The sequence below is a fragment of the Schistocerca gregaria genome, chromosome 6 (assembly GCF_023897955.1).
Source record: "Schistocerca gregaria isolate iqSchGreg1 chromosome 6, iqSchGreg1.2, whole genome shotgun sequence".
NCBI classification, from domain to species: Eukaryota; Metazoa; Arthropoda; class Insecta; order Orthoptera; family Acrididae; genus Schistocerca; species Schistocerca gregaria.
Window position 1 is genome coordinate 450,368,236 of NC_064925.1, and position 14,531 is coordinate 450,382,766.

The 14,531-nt window shown below is 40.1% G+C and overlaps 1 protein-coding gene across 1 annotated transcript in view; it reads right to left on the reverse strand.

The window, feature by feature from the left end:
• Window positions 1-14,531, reverse strand: part of LOC126278326 (uncharacterized) — a 1,364,175-nt gene that overhangs the window by 59,046 nt on the left and 1,290,598 nt on the right. The window contains exon 20 of the mRNA XM_049978346.1: window positions 7,080-7,195. Coding sequence (XP_049834303.1) covers window positions 7,080-7,195 — 116 coding nt within the window. The remainder of the gene's footprint in view (window positions 1-7,079; window positions 7,196-14,531) is intronic.

The following is a 14,531-nucleotide window of genomic DNA, read 5'->3' on the forward strand; positions in this document are numbered from 1 at the left end:
GGAATATGTCACTTACATTTATTGATCAATTAATTTTCTTCTCAGGAAAACTGTTGTAATTTGTTACACTATATAGTTCCATTAGTTAACGTGTCCCATATTTTGTCAAGTCAAATAATCTTCATCACATTTTAATGAAATAGTTCATCTCATTTTAGTCCTAAATCAAATGTTAACATTTGTCATCTGTGGAAACTGACATCCCTGTAGATGTACTACTTTAAAATCTTTGATCCTGCAAAAAATTTTCTGCAACACATATTTATCTTCATACCGGATGATGACATAACAATGAAAAACTGGTTTGTAAAACAAATAATAAATATTGTCAAGTACTACAGCAGTGAAGTGTGTGTTTTCATTCATAATGTACAAAATATTCTACCAATATCTGATGAAAAATCAATCAAATAATGTGAGACGTCCAAAAAATTTGTTCTATTTGTTGACAATGCCAGTGCATTATTGTCTGCAAGGATAAACTATAAAAAAAAAGTCAATTCTATATGAGATCGGGGACTGTGGGATCAGAAGGGCTTTAAATGGAATACACATGTAAGTAATTTGTTGAAAACACCCAGCACTCTACTACGGTCTGTGGATAATAAAAACTACAACAAGTAAACAAATAGTGGTGCAGGGATAATATGCACATTTCCATTAACTGCTTCAGTTTGGAATCATTTTCTGCAGCAATGCTACCCAGATGATAAACACATTTACAATGCAAAACAAAGCACTGAGGATAGTTTGCGATCTTAAACATGAAGTATTATAAACTTAATTTTTATGAATTAAGTGTTTCAATTTTGTTTATACTTAAAACAGTCTTACTCACTAGGGAGTATGTCATGGAAACTGATCTATAAAAAGGTGTTAAAAACTATGATATGATACCAGAGGACAGTCAAATATTCACCAAGTGTTTTCCAGAATACCATCCTAGTAGGAAAGAGTATCTTAGTGAGGAGTCATATTATACAGTAACATATCAGAAGAAATAAAGATTTCTCTAGAGCCAGTATTTAACAGACTAAAGCAATTCCTAATAAAACAATCTTTTATTCTGTATAAGAATACCTAATCTGAAAAAAATAGCATTCCTTCTTCAAATGTAGATCAAACAATCCAAGTCAAGAGTGTCAGATTGTACAGAGTGTTTAAAAAATGACCGGTATATTTGAAACGGCAATACAAACTAAACGAGCAGCGATAGAAATACACCGTTTGTTGCAATATGCTTGGGACAACAGTACATTTTCAGGCAGACAAACTTTCGAAATTACAGTAGTTACAATTGTCAACAACAGATGGCGCTGCGGCCTGGGAAAATCTATAGTACGATATTTTCCACATATCCACCATGTGTAGCAATAATATGGCGTAGTATCTGAATGAAATTACCCGAAACCTTTGACAACGTGTCTGGCGGAATGGCTTCACATGCAGATGAGATGTACTGCTTCAGCTGTTCAATTGTTTCTGGATTCTGGCGGTACACCTGGTCTTTCAAGTGTCCCCACAGAAAGAAGTCACAGTGGTTCATGTCTGGCAAATAGGGAGGCCAATCCACGCCGCCTCCTGTATGTTTCGGATAGCCCAAAGCAATCACACGATCATCGAAATATTCATTCAGGAAATTAAAGATGTCGGCTGTGCGATGTGGCCGGGCACCATCTTGCATAAACCACGACGTGTTCGCAGTGCCGTCTAAGGCAGTTTGTACCGCCACAAATTCACGAAGAATGTCCACATAGCGTGATGCAGTAATCGTTTTGGATCTGAAAAATGGGCCAATGATTCCTTTGGAATCAAACCAGTACTTTTTGAGGATGCAGGGACGATGGGACTGCAACATGGGGCTTTTCAGTTCCCCATATGCGCCAGTTCTGTTTATTAACGAAGCCATCCAGGTAAAAATAAGCTTCATCAATAAACCAAATGCTGCCCACATGCATATCGCCGTCATCAATCCTGTGCACTATATCGTTAGCGAATGTCTCTCGAGCAGCAATGGTAGCGGCGCTGAGGGGTTGCCGCGTTTGAATTTTGTATGGATAGAGGTGTAAACTCTGGCGCATGAGACGATACGTGGACGTTGGCGTCATTTGGACCGCAGCTGCAACACGGCGAACGGAAACCCGAGGCCGCTATTGGATCACCTGCTGCACTAGCTGCGCGTTGCCCTCTGTGGTTGCTGTACACGGTTGCCCTACCTTTCCAGCACGTTCATCCGTCACGTTCCCAGTCCGTTGAAATTTTTCTAACAGATCCTTTATTGTATCGCCTTTCGGTCCTTTGGTTCCATTAAACCTCCGTTGAAAACTTCGTCTTGTTGCAAAAACACTGTGTTCTAGGCGGTGGAATTCCAACACCAGAAAAATCCTCTGTTCTAAGGAATAAACCATGTTGTCCACAGCACACTTGCACGTTGTGAACAGCACACGCTTACAGCAGAAAGACGACGTACAGAATGGCGCACCCACAGACTGCGTTGTCTTCTATATCTTTCACATCACTTGCAGCGCCATCTGTTGTTGAAAATTGTAACTACTGTAATTTCGAAAGTTTGTCCGCCTGAAAATGTACTGTTGTCCCAAGCATATTGCAACAAACGGTGTATTTCTATCGCTGCCCATTTAGTTTTTATTGCCGTCTCAAATGTACCAGTCATTTTTGAAACGCCCTGTATATGTCTTTTCCTTTCCATTTTATATAGTATATTATGTTATGTTATGTTGTTTAGACATGTCTGGCATCAATTGTGAAAACTGTGCTCTAAGCTATAGCTGAACCACTAAATCTACAATACAATTTTGGGGCAGTACTGTAATGCAGGAGTAGGTTTAATAATGAATTAAAAAATAGGAGTACAGCTAAGCTACTATAAACAGCATAGTGAACGCATTATTGTGGCCAAGATAGACATGAAGAACACACCTACTACAGTGGTACAAGTTTATATGTCAACTAGCTCTGCAGATGACAAAGAAATTGAAGAAATGTATGATGAGATAAAAGAAATTATTCAGGCAGTGAAGGGAGACGAAAATTTAATAGTCATGGGTGACTGGAATTCAAGTGTAGGAAAAGGGAGAGAAGGAAACATAGTAGGTGAATATGGATTGGGGCTAAGAAATGAAAGAGGAAGCCGCCTGGTAGAATTTTGCACAGAGCACAACTTAATCATAGCTAACACTTGGTTTAAGAACCATGAAAGAAAGTTGTATACATGGAAGAACCCTGTGGATACTAAAAGATATCAGATAGATTATATAATGGTAAGACAGAGATTTAGGAACCAAGTATTAAATTGTAAGACATTTCCAGGGGCAGATGTGGACTCTGACCACAATCTATTGGTTATGAACTGTAGATTAAAACTGAAGAAACTGCAAAAAGGTGGGAATTTGAGGAGATGGGACCTGGATAAACTGACTGAACCAGAGGTTTTACAGAGTTTCAGGGAGAGCATAAGGGAACAATTGACAGGAAAGGGGGAAAGAAATACAGTAGAAGAACAATGGGTAGCTTTGAGGGATGAAGTAGTGAAGGCAGCAGATGATCAAGTAGGCAAAAAGACGAGGGTTAGTAGAAACCCTTGGGTAACAGAAGAAATATTGAATTTAATTGATGAAAGGAGAAAATATAAAAATGCAGTATATGAAGCAGGCAAAAAGGAATACAAACGTCTCAAAAATGAGATCAACAGGAAGTGCAAAATGGCTAAGCAGGCATGGCTAGAGGACAAATGTAAAGATTTAGAGGCTTATCTCACTAGGGGTAGATAGATACAGCCCACAGGAAAATTAGAGAGACCTTTGGAGAAAAGAGAGCCACTTGTATGAGTATCAAGAGCTCAGATGGAAACCCAGTTCTAAGCAAAGAAGGGAAAGCATTAAGGTGGAAGGAGTATACAGAGGGTCTATACAAGGGCGATGTACTTGAGGACAATATTATGGAAATGGAAGAGGATGTAGATGAAGATGAAATATGAGATATGATACTGCGTGAAGAGTTTGACAGAGCACTGAAAGACCTGATTCGAAACAAGGCCCCCAGAGTAGACAACATCCCATTAGAACTACTGACAGCCTTGGGAGAGCCAGTCCAGACAAAACTCTACCATCTGGTGAGCAAGATGTATGAGAAATACTAATGCGACTTCTTTACAGACGAATGAAAAAACTGATAGAAGCCAACCTCAGGGAAGTACAGTTTGGATTCCGTAAAAATGTTGAAACACGTGAGGCAATACTGACCCTACAAATTATCTTAGAAGAAAGATTAAGGAAAGGGAAACCTACGTTCCCTGCATTTGTATACTTAGAGAAAGCTTTTGACAATGTTGATTACAATACTCTCTTTCAAATTCAGAAGGTGGCAGGGGTAAAATACAGGGAGCAAAAGGTTATTTATAATTTGTACAGAAACCAGATGGCAGTTATAAGAGTTGAGGGACATGAAAGGGAAGCAGTGGTGGGGAAGGTAGTGAGATAGGATTGTAGCCTATCCCTGATGTTATTCAATCTGTATATTGAGCAAGCAATGAAGGAAATAATAGAAAAGTTCAGAGTAGGTATTAAAATCCATGGAGAAGAAATAAAAACTTTGAGGTTCGCCGATGACATTGTAATTCTGTCAGACACAGCAAAGGACTTCGAAGAGCAGTTGAACGGAATGGACAGTGTCTTGAAAGGAGGGTATAAGATGAACATCAACAAAAGCAAAACGAGGATAATGGAATGTTGTCGAATTAAGTTTGGTGATGCTGAGGGAATTAGATTAGGAAATGAGACATTTAAAGTAGTAAAGAAGTTTTGCTATTTGAGGAGCAAAATAACCAATGATGGACGTAGTAGAGAGGATGTAAAATGTAGACTTGCAATGGCAAGGAAAGTGTTTCTGAAGAAGAAAAATTTATTAACTTCAAATATAGATTTAAATGTCAGGAAGTCATTTCTGAAAGTATTTGTATGGAGTGTAGCCATGTATGGAAGTGAAACATGGACGATAAATAGTTTAGGCAAGAAGAGAATAGAAGCTTTCAAAATGTGGCGCTACAGAAGAATGCTGAAGATTAGATGGGTAGATCACATAACTAATGAGGAGGTATTGAATAGGATTGGGAGAAGAGAAGTTTGTGGCACAACTTGACTAGAAGAAGGGATCGGTTGGTGTGACTTCTTCTGAGACATCGAGGGATCACCAATTTAGTATTGGATGGCAGTGTGGAGGGTAAAAATCGTAGAGGGAGACGAAGAGATGAATACACTAAGCAGACTCAGAAGGATGTAGGCTGCAATAAGTACTGGGAGGTGAAGATGCTAGCACAGGATAGAGTAGCATGGAGAGCTGCATCAAACCAGTCTCAGGACTTAAGACCACAACAACAACAACAACTGTTCCTTCTGTACATAAATGTCTTACTCTTAAACAGTAAAAATATATTACCTTCATCATATTTTAGTTGTAGTACACCACTACGAACAGATTGTAGAAGCATATTCAGAGAACCAATATAAACATGTATCTCCAGCTTCTTTTCTTTTCCATTTTCTTAGTGAATTTTTATCATTTTCAAATCTTTCTATGCCCTACAACTTTATCTATTCTGTGAACCTAGTTAATGAATTGTTGGTCATTTCAAAACATCATCTGTCAGATAATAGCTCACCAAATCTCTTCATTTTCTTTTAAATTATTCATGTAACGGTTTCTTATTTCCATCAGTCTAGACCATGCAATATTAACGTCCTTCTACACAATGACACCTACAATGCTTATAGTGTCATCAGATTCAGCATTTCCATCACACATCTGCAGTTTTCTGTTGTGTATCATAGGAAAACAATTAAAGAATTTTTTTTTAAAATCAGACCAATGACTGACATTATGATACCATATTTTTAATTTTTAAAAACGGTTTCTTTTCTTAATTTTATTCTTTTCTTACAAGAGGAGGCCGCCAATTGTGAAATTCAGATTCGATTCATACTGCGCATAAAGCTCATGGGCAGAGGTGTAATGTGGCAAAGCACCAAGATGCACTTCTCAGCCGTTGTCGAGAAAATCGACAGTTAAAAGAAACCGTTGCGGTGAAATACTCTCTACGATTAATAATTTTCTACAGCGGCGTGGCGCAGTGGATAGCTCTCCTGTTCGTAAACCGAAGGTTGCCGGATCGAATCTCACGCCATGCAACTTTTTTTAATTATTACTTTTTTGTAATTCAAATCTATACACACACGCACACACACACACACACACACACACACACACACACACACACAAAGAAGAAGAAGAAGGTTGCATGGCGGCATGGCACGAGATTCGATCCGGCTACCTTCAGATTACGAACCTGAGCGCTAACGGCTGCGCCACGACGCTGTAGAAAATTATCAATCGTAGAGAGTATTTCACCGCAACAGTTTCTTTTAACTGTTGATTTTCTTGACAATGGCTGAGAAGTGCATCTTGGTGCTTTGCCACATTACACCTCTGGCCATGAGCTTTTATTATGCGCAGTATGAATCGAATCTGAATTTCACAATTGGCGGCCTCTTATGTGATTATTCTTAACTTCTTCTATTATATATTATATCATTCTGAGACTCAGAAGGTTATTATTCACATTGCTGCCAGCATTTCAAATCAGTCAGTCACAGAAATATATTTACTTTGTCAGAAAAGAAGTGTTGCTAACAAGTGACATTATCTCTCATTTTGAACTTTTTCTTCAATTTTGTGGGTTCCTTCTATGCCCTTCACTGCTCTCTTCACAACTGCCTTACATAACAATTTTGCAAGCCTTTGTACAGACCTGTAAAACTTACATATGGTCATTGTTTCAATTGATATAATTACTAAAAATAGCTTTAATTAGGTGTAAAGAATGTATGACATGAACACCACATGGTCTCATTTTCTGAAGGTTAGGAGAAGAAAGCTCTAAGCACTCATTAATAGTTACCAAATACCCAAATTTACTCCTGTTATGACATGTTAAAGGTGAAACAGAAAAAATGTAAACACATAAATGAGTAGTATCATATCTAATAATCAAGATAACTACTTACCACAATTAAGGGATCTGCCCACCCAACTACCGTCTTCACAAACAATACGCCATGTTGTCTTCTCCCCCATTATACTTGCTATGCAATTGAATGTCACTTCTGTTCCATCTGGAAAACTGAAAGGAGGTTTCTATCAGTTTCAATAAGTTTGAAAGAGTAATCCTTATACATATAATTTGAGTCTAGCCTCCCTCCTTCCATTTTGAAAGTAAAGCAATAGGCCATAAACACATCATATGCAATGACTGGTGGAATAACTTCTAGATTATCTGTTGCTAGGGATGTCTGGTCAAACATTTAGCTCAAATATGTATCGCTCTTTGGAGAGTACAAGTGGGGTGTGTAAATTGAGATTAAGTGGATGGCGAATATTAAATGGGGAAAAACGAAGCTAAGAAAATCTTTTCTGCAAAAGATAAATCTGCTTATTAATGTATGGAAATCTGTGGCTGAGAATAACGAATTATTTGGGAATAAAGCAGATGATTCACTGAAAGGCAGAAGTACTGGGTCATTGACAGATACACAAACAAAAGGTACAGAGCTTTGCATTGCTTGCTTTCTCAATGAAATTCACTTCTCAAGCTAGAGGACACACACACACACACACACACACACACACACACACACACACACACACACACACACACACACACACACACTGACACGGACATACCTGTCTCAGAAGTAAAGCTGTGAGTACCGGACGTGAGTCGTGCTTCGGTAGCTCAGTTGGTAGAGCACTTGCCCGCGAAAGGCAAAGGTCCCGAGTTCGAGTCTCGGTCGGGCACACAGTTTTAATCTGCCAGGAAGTTTCATATCAGCGCACACTCCGCTGCAGAGTGAAAATCTCATTCTGGAAACATCCCCCAGGCTGTGGCTAAGCCATGTCTCCGCAATATCCTTTCTTTCAGGAGTGCTAGTTCTGCAAGTTTCGCAGAAGAGCTTCTGTAAAGTTTGGAAGGTAGGAGACGGATACTGGCAGAAGTAAAGCTGTGAGTACCGGACGTGAGTCGTGCTTCGGTAGCTCAGTTGGTAGAGCACTTGCCCGCGAAAGGCAAAGGTCCCGAGTTCGAGTCTCGGTCGGGCACACAGTTTTAATCTGCCAGGAAGTTTCATATCAGCGCACACTCCGCTGCAGAGTGAAAATCTCATTCTGGAAACATCCCCCAGGCTGTGGCTAAGCCATGTCTCCGCAATATCCTTTCTTTCAGGAGTGCTAGTTCTGCAAGTTTCGCAGAAGAGCTTCTGTAAAGTTTGGAAGGTAGGAGACGGATACTGGCAGAAGTAAAGCTGTGAGTACCGGACGTGAGTCGTGCTTCGGTAGCTCAGTTGGTAGAGCACTTGCCCGCGAAAGGCAAAGGTCCCGAGTTCGAGTCTCGGTCGGGCACACAGTTTTAATCTGCCAGGAAGTTTCATATCAGCGCACACTCCGCTGCAGAGTGAAAATCTCATTCTGGAAACATCCCCCAGGCTGTGGCTAAGCCATGTCTCCGCAATATCCTTTCTTTCAGGAGTGCTAGTTCTGCAAGTTTCGCAGAAGAGCTTCTGTAAAGTTTGGAAGGTAGGAGACGGATACTGGCAGAAGTAAAGCTGTGAGTACCGGACGTGAGTCGTGCTTCGGTAGCTCAGTTGGTAGAGCACTTGCCCGCGAAAGGCAAAGGTCCCGAGTTCGAGTCTCGGTCGGGCACACAGTTTTAATCTGCCAGGAAGTTTCATATCAGCGCACACTCCGCTGCAGAGTGAAAATCTCATTCTCAATACAGTGTGCTCATTCAACTGCCAGCTCATGGGAGAGTGGGGAGCATTCAGTGGCCTCGCTAGGGGTGCAGGTAGGGAGGGCAGGTGGCAGAGGGCTGGGCACAAGATTTCACAGACTAGGGCATGAGATGGCAGCATAAAACTAGGTGACACGTCGGGTGCAATGTATGAGGGAGGAAAGAATTTTGTGTTGCTAGAAGCATGTTATGCTGCTATAGGGAGTTGGATGGCACGAGGAGTTGTGTGTGTGGCTGTCATAAAAGATGTGGCCATAACTACAGCATGTGACAAAAGTCATGTACAACAATGTGTGTCATTGACGTTACAGATTGTGTTATAAAGTCAAGAGGGATTAAATGTAAGAAAAAGAAATGGACGTGCAATAAAGGGCAGCTAAGTAAAGGAGATAGTAATGGAGGGTGGATGACAAGAGATTTGGATGAAAGGGGCCACTGGATGGTATAACAATGTACAGAAAGTTCTGTGCTGCCATCTCATGCCCCAGTCTATGAAATTGCATGCCCAGTCACCTGCCCACTCTGCCTGCACCCCTAGCTAGCCCATGGATGGCTCCCAACTCTCCCACAAGCTGGCAGTCGAATGAATACACTGTAGGGAGGCAGGTGTGTGAATGTGTGTGTGTGTGTGTGTGTGTGTGTGTGTGTGTGTGTGTGTGTGTCTGTGTGTGTGTGTCCACGTTTCTCCTCCAGCTTGAGAAAGGAATTTCATTCTGAAAGCTAAAAAAGCTAAGCTCTGTACCTTTTGTTTGTCAACGACACAGGGCTTCTGTCTTTTGGTGAGTTGTCTCCCCAAATTTGTTTACAATGTATAAACGTAAGTGTTAGAAAATCTTTTCTGAAGGTATTCAGCTAGCATGTATCCTTATACAGAAGTGAAATGTTGATCATAAACATATCAGTCCAGAGGAGAATAGGTCTTAAAATGTGGTGCTACATAAGAATACTGAAGAGAAAATGGATGGTCAGATAATTAATGAGGAAGTACTATATCACATCATCATCATCATCATCATCATCATCATCATCATCATTTAAGACTGATTATGCCTTTCAGCGTTCCGTCTGGAGCATAGCCCCCTTATAAAATTCCTCCACTATCCCATATTCAGTGCTAACATTGGTGCCTCTTCTGATGTTGAACCTATTACTTCAAAATCTTTCTTAACCGAATCCAGGTACCTTCTCCTTGGTCTGCCCCGACTCCTCCTACCCTCTACTGCTGAACCCATGAGTCTCTTGGGTAACCATGCTTCTCCCATGCGTGTAACATGACCCCACCATCTAAGCCTGTTCATCCTGACTGCTACATCTATAGAGTTCATTCCAAGTTTTTCTTTGATTTCCTCATTGTGGACACCCTACTGCCATTGTTCCAATCTACTAGTACCTGCAATCATACTAGCTACTTTCATATCCGTAACCTTAACCTTGTTGATAAGGTAACCTGAATCCACCCAGCTTTCGCTCCCATACAACAAAGTTGGTCGAAAGATTGAACGGTGCACAGATAACTTAGTCTTGGTACTGACCTCCTTCTTGCAGAAGAGGGTAGATCATAGCTGAGCGCTCACAGCATTAGCTTTGCTACACCTCGCTTCCAGTTCTTTCACTATGTTGCCATCCTGTGAGAATATGCATCCTAAGTACTTGAAACCGTCCACCTGTTCTAACTTTGTTCCTCCTATTTGGCACTCAATCCGTTTATATTTCTTTCCCACTGACATTACTTTCGTTTTGGAGATGCTAATCTTCATACCATAGTCCTTACATTTCTGATCTAGCTCTGAAATATTACTTTGCAAACTTTTAATCGAATCTGCCATCACAACTAAGTCATCCGCATATGCGAGACTGCTTACTTTGTGTTCACATGTTTTAATCTCACCCAGCCAGTCTATAGTTTTCAACATATGATCCATAAACAATATGAACAACAGTGGAGACAGGTTGCAGCCTTGTCTTACCCCTGAAACTACCCTGAACCATGAACTCAATTTACCGACAACTCTAACTGCTGCCTGACTATCCATGCAGAGACCTTTAATTGCTTGCAAAAGTTCGCCTCCTATTCCATAATCTCGTAGAACAGACAATAACTTCCTCCTAGGAACCCGGTCATATGCCTTTTCTAGATCTATAAGGCATAGATACAATTCCCTGTTCCACTCATAACACTTCTCCATTATTTGCCGTAAGCTAAAGATCTGGTCCTGACAACCTCTAAGAGGCCTAAACCCACACTGATTTTCATCCAATTGGTCCTCAACTAATACTCGCACTTTCCTTTCAACAATACCTGAGAAGATTTTACCCACAACGCTGTTTACAATCTTTACTGTTTCCATGTTTAAATATTGGTGTGATTACTGCTTTTGTCCAGTCTGATGGAACCTGTCCCGACTCCCAGGCCATTTCAATTATCCTGTGTAGCCATTTAAGACCTGCCATTCCACTGTATTTGATGAATTCTGACTTAATTTCATCCACCCCAGCTGCTTTATTGCACTGCAATCTATTGACCATTTTCTCCACTTCCTCAAATGTGATCCTATTTCCATCATCATTCCTATCCCATTCTACCTCGAAATCTGAAACATTGCTGATCGTATTTTCACCTACATTGAGCAACTCTTCAAAATCTTCCCTCCATCTGCCCAAGGCATTCACAGGATTCACCAGCAGTTTTCCTGACCTGACCAAAATACTTGTCATTTCCTTCTTACCTCCCTTTCGGAGACTGCTAATTACACTCCAGAATGGTTTTCCAGCAGCTTGACCCATAGTCTCCAACCTGTTTCCAAAGTCTTCCCTAGATTTCTTCTTGGATGCTCCAATTATCTGTTTGGCTTTGTTTCTTTCTTCAACATAACTTTCTTTGTCTACCTGAGTTCTAGTATGTAGCCATTTTTGATACGCTTCTTTTTCCTTTTACATGCTGCCTTGACTGTGTCATTCCACCAAGCTGTTTGCTTCTTCCTACTTTTACACACTACTGTTCCAAGACATTCTTTAGCCACTTCTAGTACTGTGTCCCTGTACCTTGTCCATTCCTTTTCCAGTGACTGTAATTGACTACATTCAACTAACTGGTACCTTTCTGAGATTGCTGTTATGTACTTGTGCCTGATTTCGTTATCCTGAAGTTTCTCCACTCTTATCCTCCTACATATGGACCTGACCACCTGCACTTTTGGCCTCACAATCCCAATTTCACTGCACATAAAATAATGATCAGTGTCATCAAAGAATCCCCTGAATACACGTGTGTCCCTCACAGCCTTCCTGAATTCCTGATCTGTTATTATATAGTCAATGACAGATCTGGTTCCCCTGCCTTCCCAAGTATACCGGTGAATGTTTTTACATTTAAAAAAGGAGTTTGTGATTACTAAGCCCATACTGGCACAGAAATCCAAGAGTTGTTTCCTGTTCCTGTTGGCCTCCGTATCCTCTCCAAATTTACCCATAACTTTTTCATACCCTTCTGTTCGATTTCCAATCCTGGCGTTAAAATCACCCATGAGCAGAACACTGTCCTTGTCCTTTACTATAACAACTACATTACTGAGTGCCTCATAAAAACTATCCATCTTATCTTGATCTGTCCCTTCACAATGCGAATATACTGACACAATCCTAATTTTCTTGCTAGACACTCTCAAATCTATCCACATCAGTCATTTGTTTACATACCTTATTGCAACTATGCTGGGTTCCATTTCTTTCCTGATGTAAAGCCCTACACCCCATTGTGCTATTCCGGCTTTGACTCCTGACAGATAGACCTTGTATTCTCCCACTTCCTCTTCTTTCTCACCCCTTACCTGAATGTCCAGCCCCATCTTACTTGCAGCCTCTGCCAGCTCTACCTTCTTCCCAGAGTAGCCCCCATTGATATTAATAACTCCCCATCTCATTACTATTTGCTTGCCAAGTCATATCTTAGGAGTCCCTGGTTTTTCAGTTAGAGGTGGGACCCCGTCACCTCCAAAGGTCCGGGGCATTTTGCTCTGGTTGTTGCCAGCATCATATTTAAAGTACCAGGGAAGCAGGTTGCTAGCCTTACTTGCCCCAAGTCCCATTGGGTATTACCCCTAATGATTGAGGGACTAACCGGTGGATTTGCTAGTCTTTGCCGTATGAGCACAAAGGTGACCACGACTCAGAATATGTCAGAGATGCCCTGCGTTATTCCAAAGTAACTGGTATCCTGACTGTTGGGACCACTTACTTGACCACTCATACATTGCCCATGGTTCATGAACTAGGACATGACTACAGGAACCCACACCATGAACCACAACTATATCACATTGGGGAAAAAATAAATTCATTGCACAACTTGACTTAAAGAAGAGATCAGTTGATAAAACACATTCTGGGACATAAAGAAATTGTTTATTTGATAATGGGAGGCAAATGTGAATGGTAAAAATGTTACAGGGAGACTAAGACTAGATTGTAGCAAGCAGGTACTCATGGATTTATGTTGCGATAATTATGTGTAGATGAAGAGAATTGCTCACAACAGAGCAATGTGGAGAGCTGCATCAAACCTGTCTTCAGACTGAACCTCAGAACAAAAACAATGACAACAACAACATACTCATTGAAGAACAGTAATATGAGAAAAGACAGTCTGTTGCATCAGGACCGTAATTAAGGTATCGAGAAAAAGTGAGTTACAGTGTGTTAACACAATACAATGATACTTTGCTGTTTTACAGTGTTCTTGTTTCCGTTGTGTCCTGAAAATGAGCAACAGCAATTTCAAGAAATGGTGAACTATCAGTTATTGTGACATATTCAAAGCCACTACAGATGAAGCTTTCACAAAACTCCAACTGGGATAATGGAAGAGTATTTCATCAGATTTTAAGATGGTTGAAGATATTGTTTGGTGGCTAGAAACTAAATGAGGATAAACCTAAGAAAGGAAGCCTTCTTAAATGAAAAAGCATTAAACCTGCTGATAATTACAGTTTTTGTGTATTAAAATTATAGGATAACATATCATGCCACTTACCAGATCTCATAAACAAATTGATGAGGAAAATCTCCGCTACATCTTGCTTATGAATTTAAGGATCACACTACACTGCTATGGGCCATTAGGCTAATTCTACTAAGTACCAGAGATCTGTACTGTTAATATAGATGAGCTATCCAAAAAGTTATTTTCTTTTTGTCTGAACACAATAATTTTAATTGGAACATTTGACATGATGATTTTAAGAAAATAAAAGAAACTATTGGTTTATACAGAAAAAAGTTTCCATGTATAATAGTTAATGATCAATATTAGATAGTGTTCAATACTGAAAAGAAAATTTTAGTACGGAAGAACTACAGTAGTCTCATTTTGCAGGCAAAAATGTGAAGATTGAAAGTAATGATGGGAAAAAAATCCAACAGTTCCATGAGTCATATAAGAAGAAATAAGAGGCATTATAATTTCAATGAAATGTTATAAAGCTCAATAGAATTGTTCAAACTCTAAGGAGGGGAAAAAACATTGCAATCCTTCAAACAATCTTTAAGATTAATGATACTGGTCTCTATTCTGTTCACTTGCTTTTATAAATGTTTGCTTCTCTCCACAAAAACCAAATGCAAGGAAATAACAAGATCACACACTTTTAGTTTAATGAGTCATGTTTTAAAAATATTC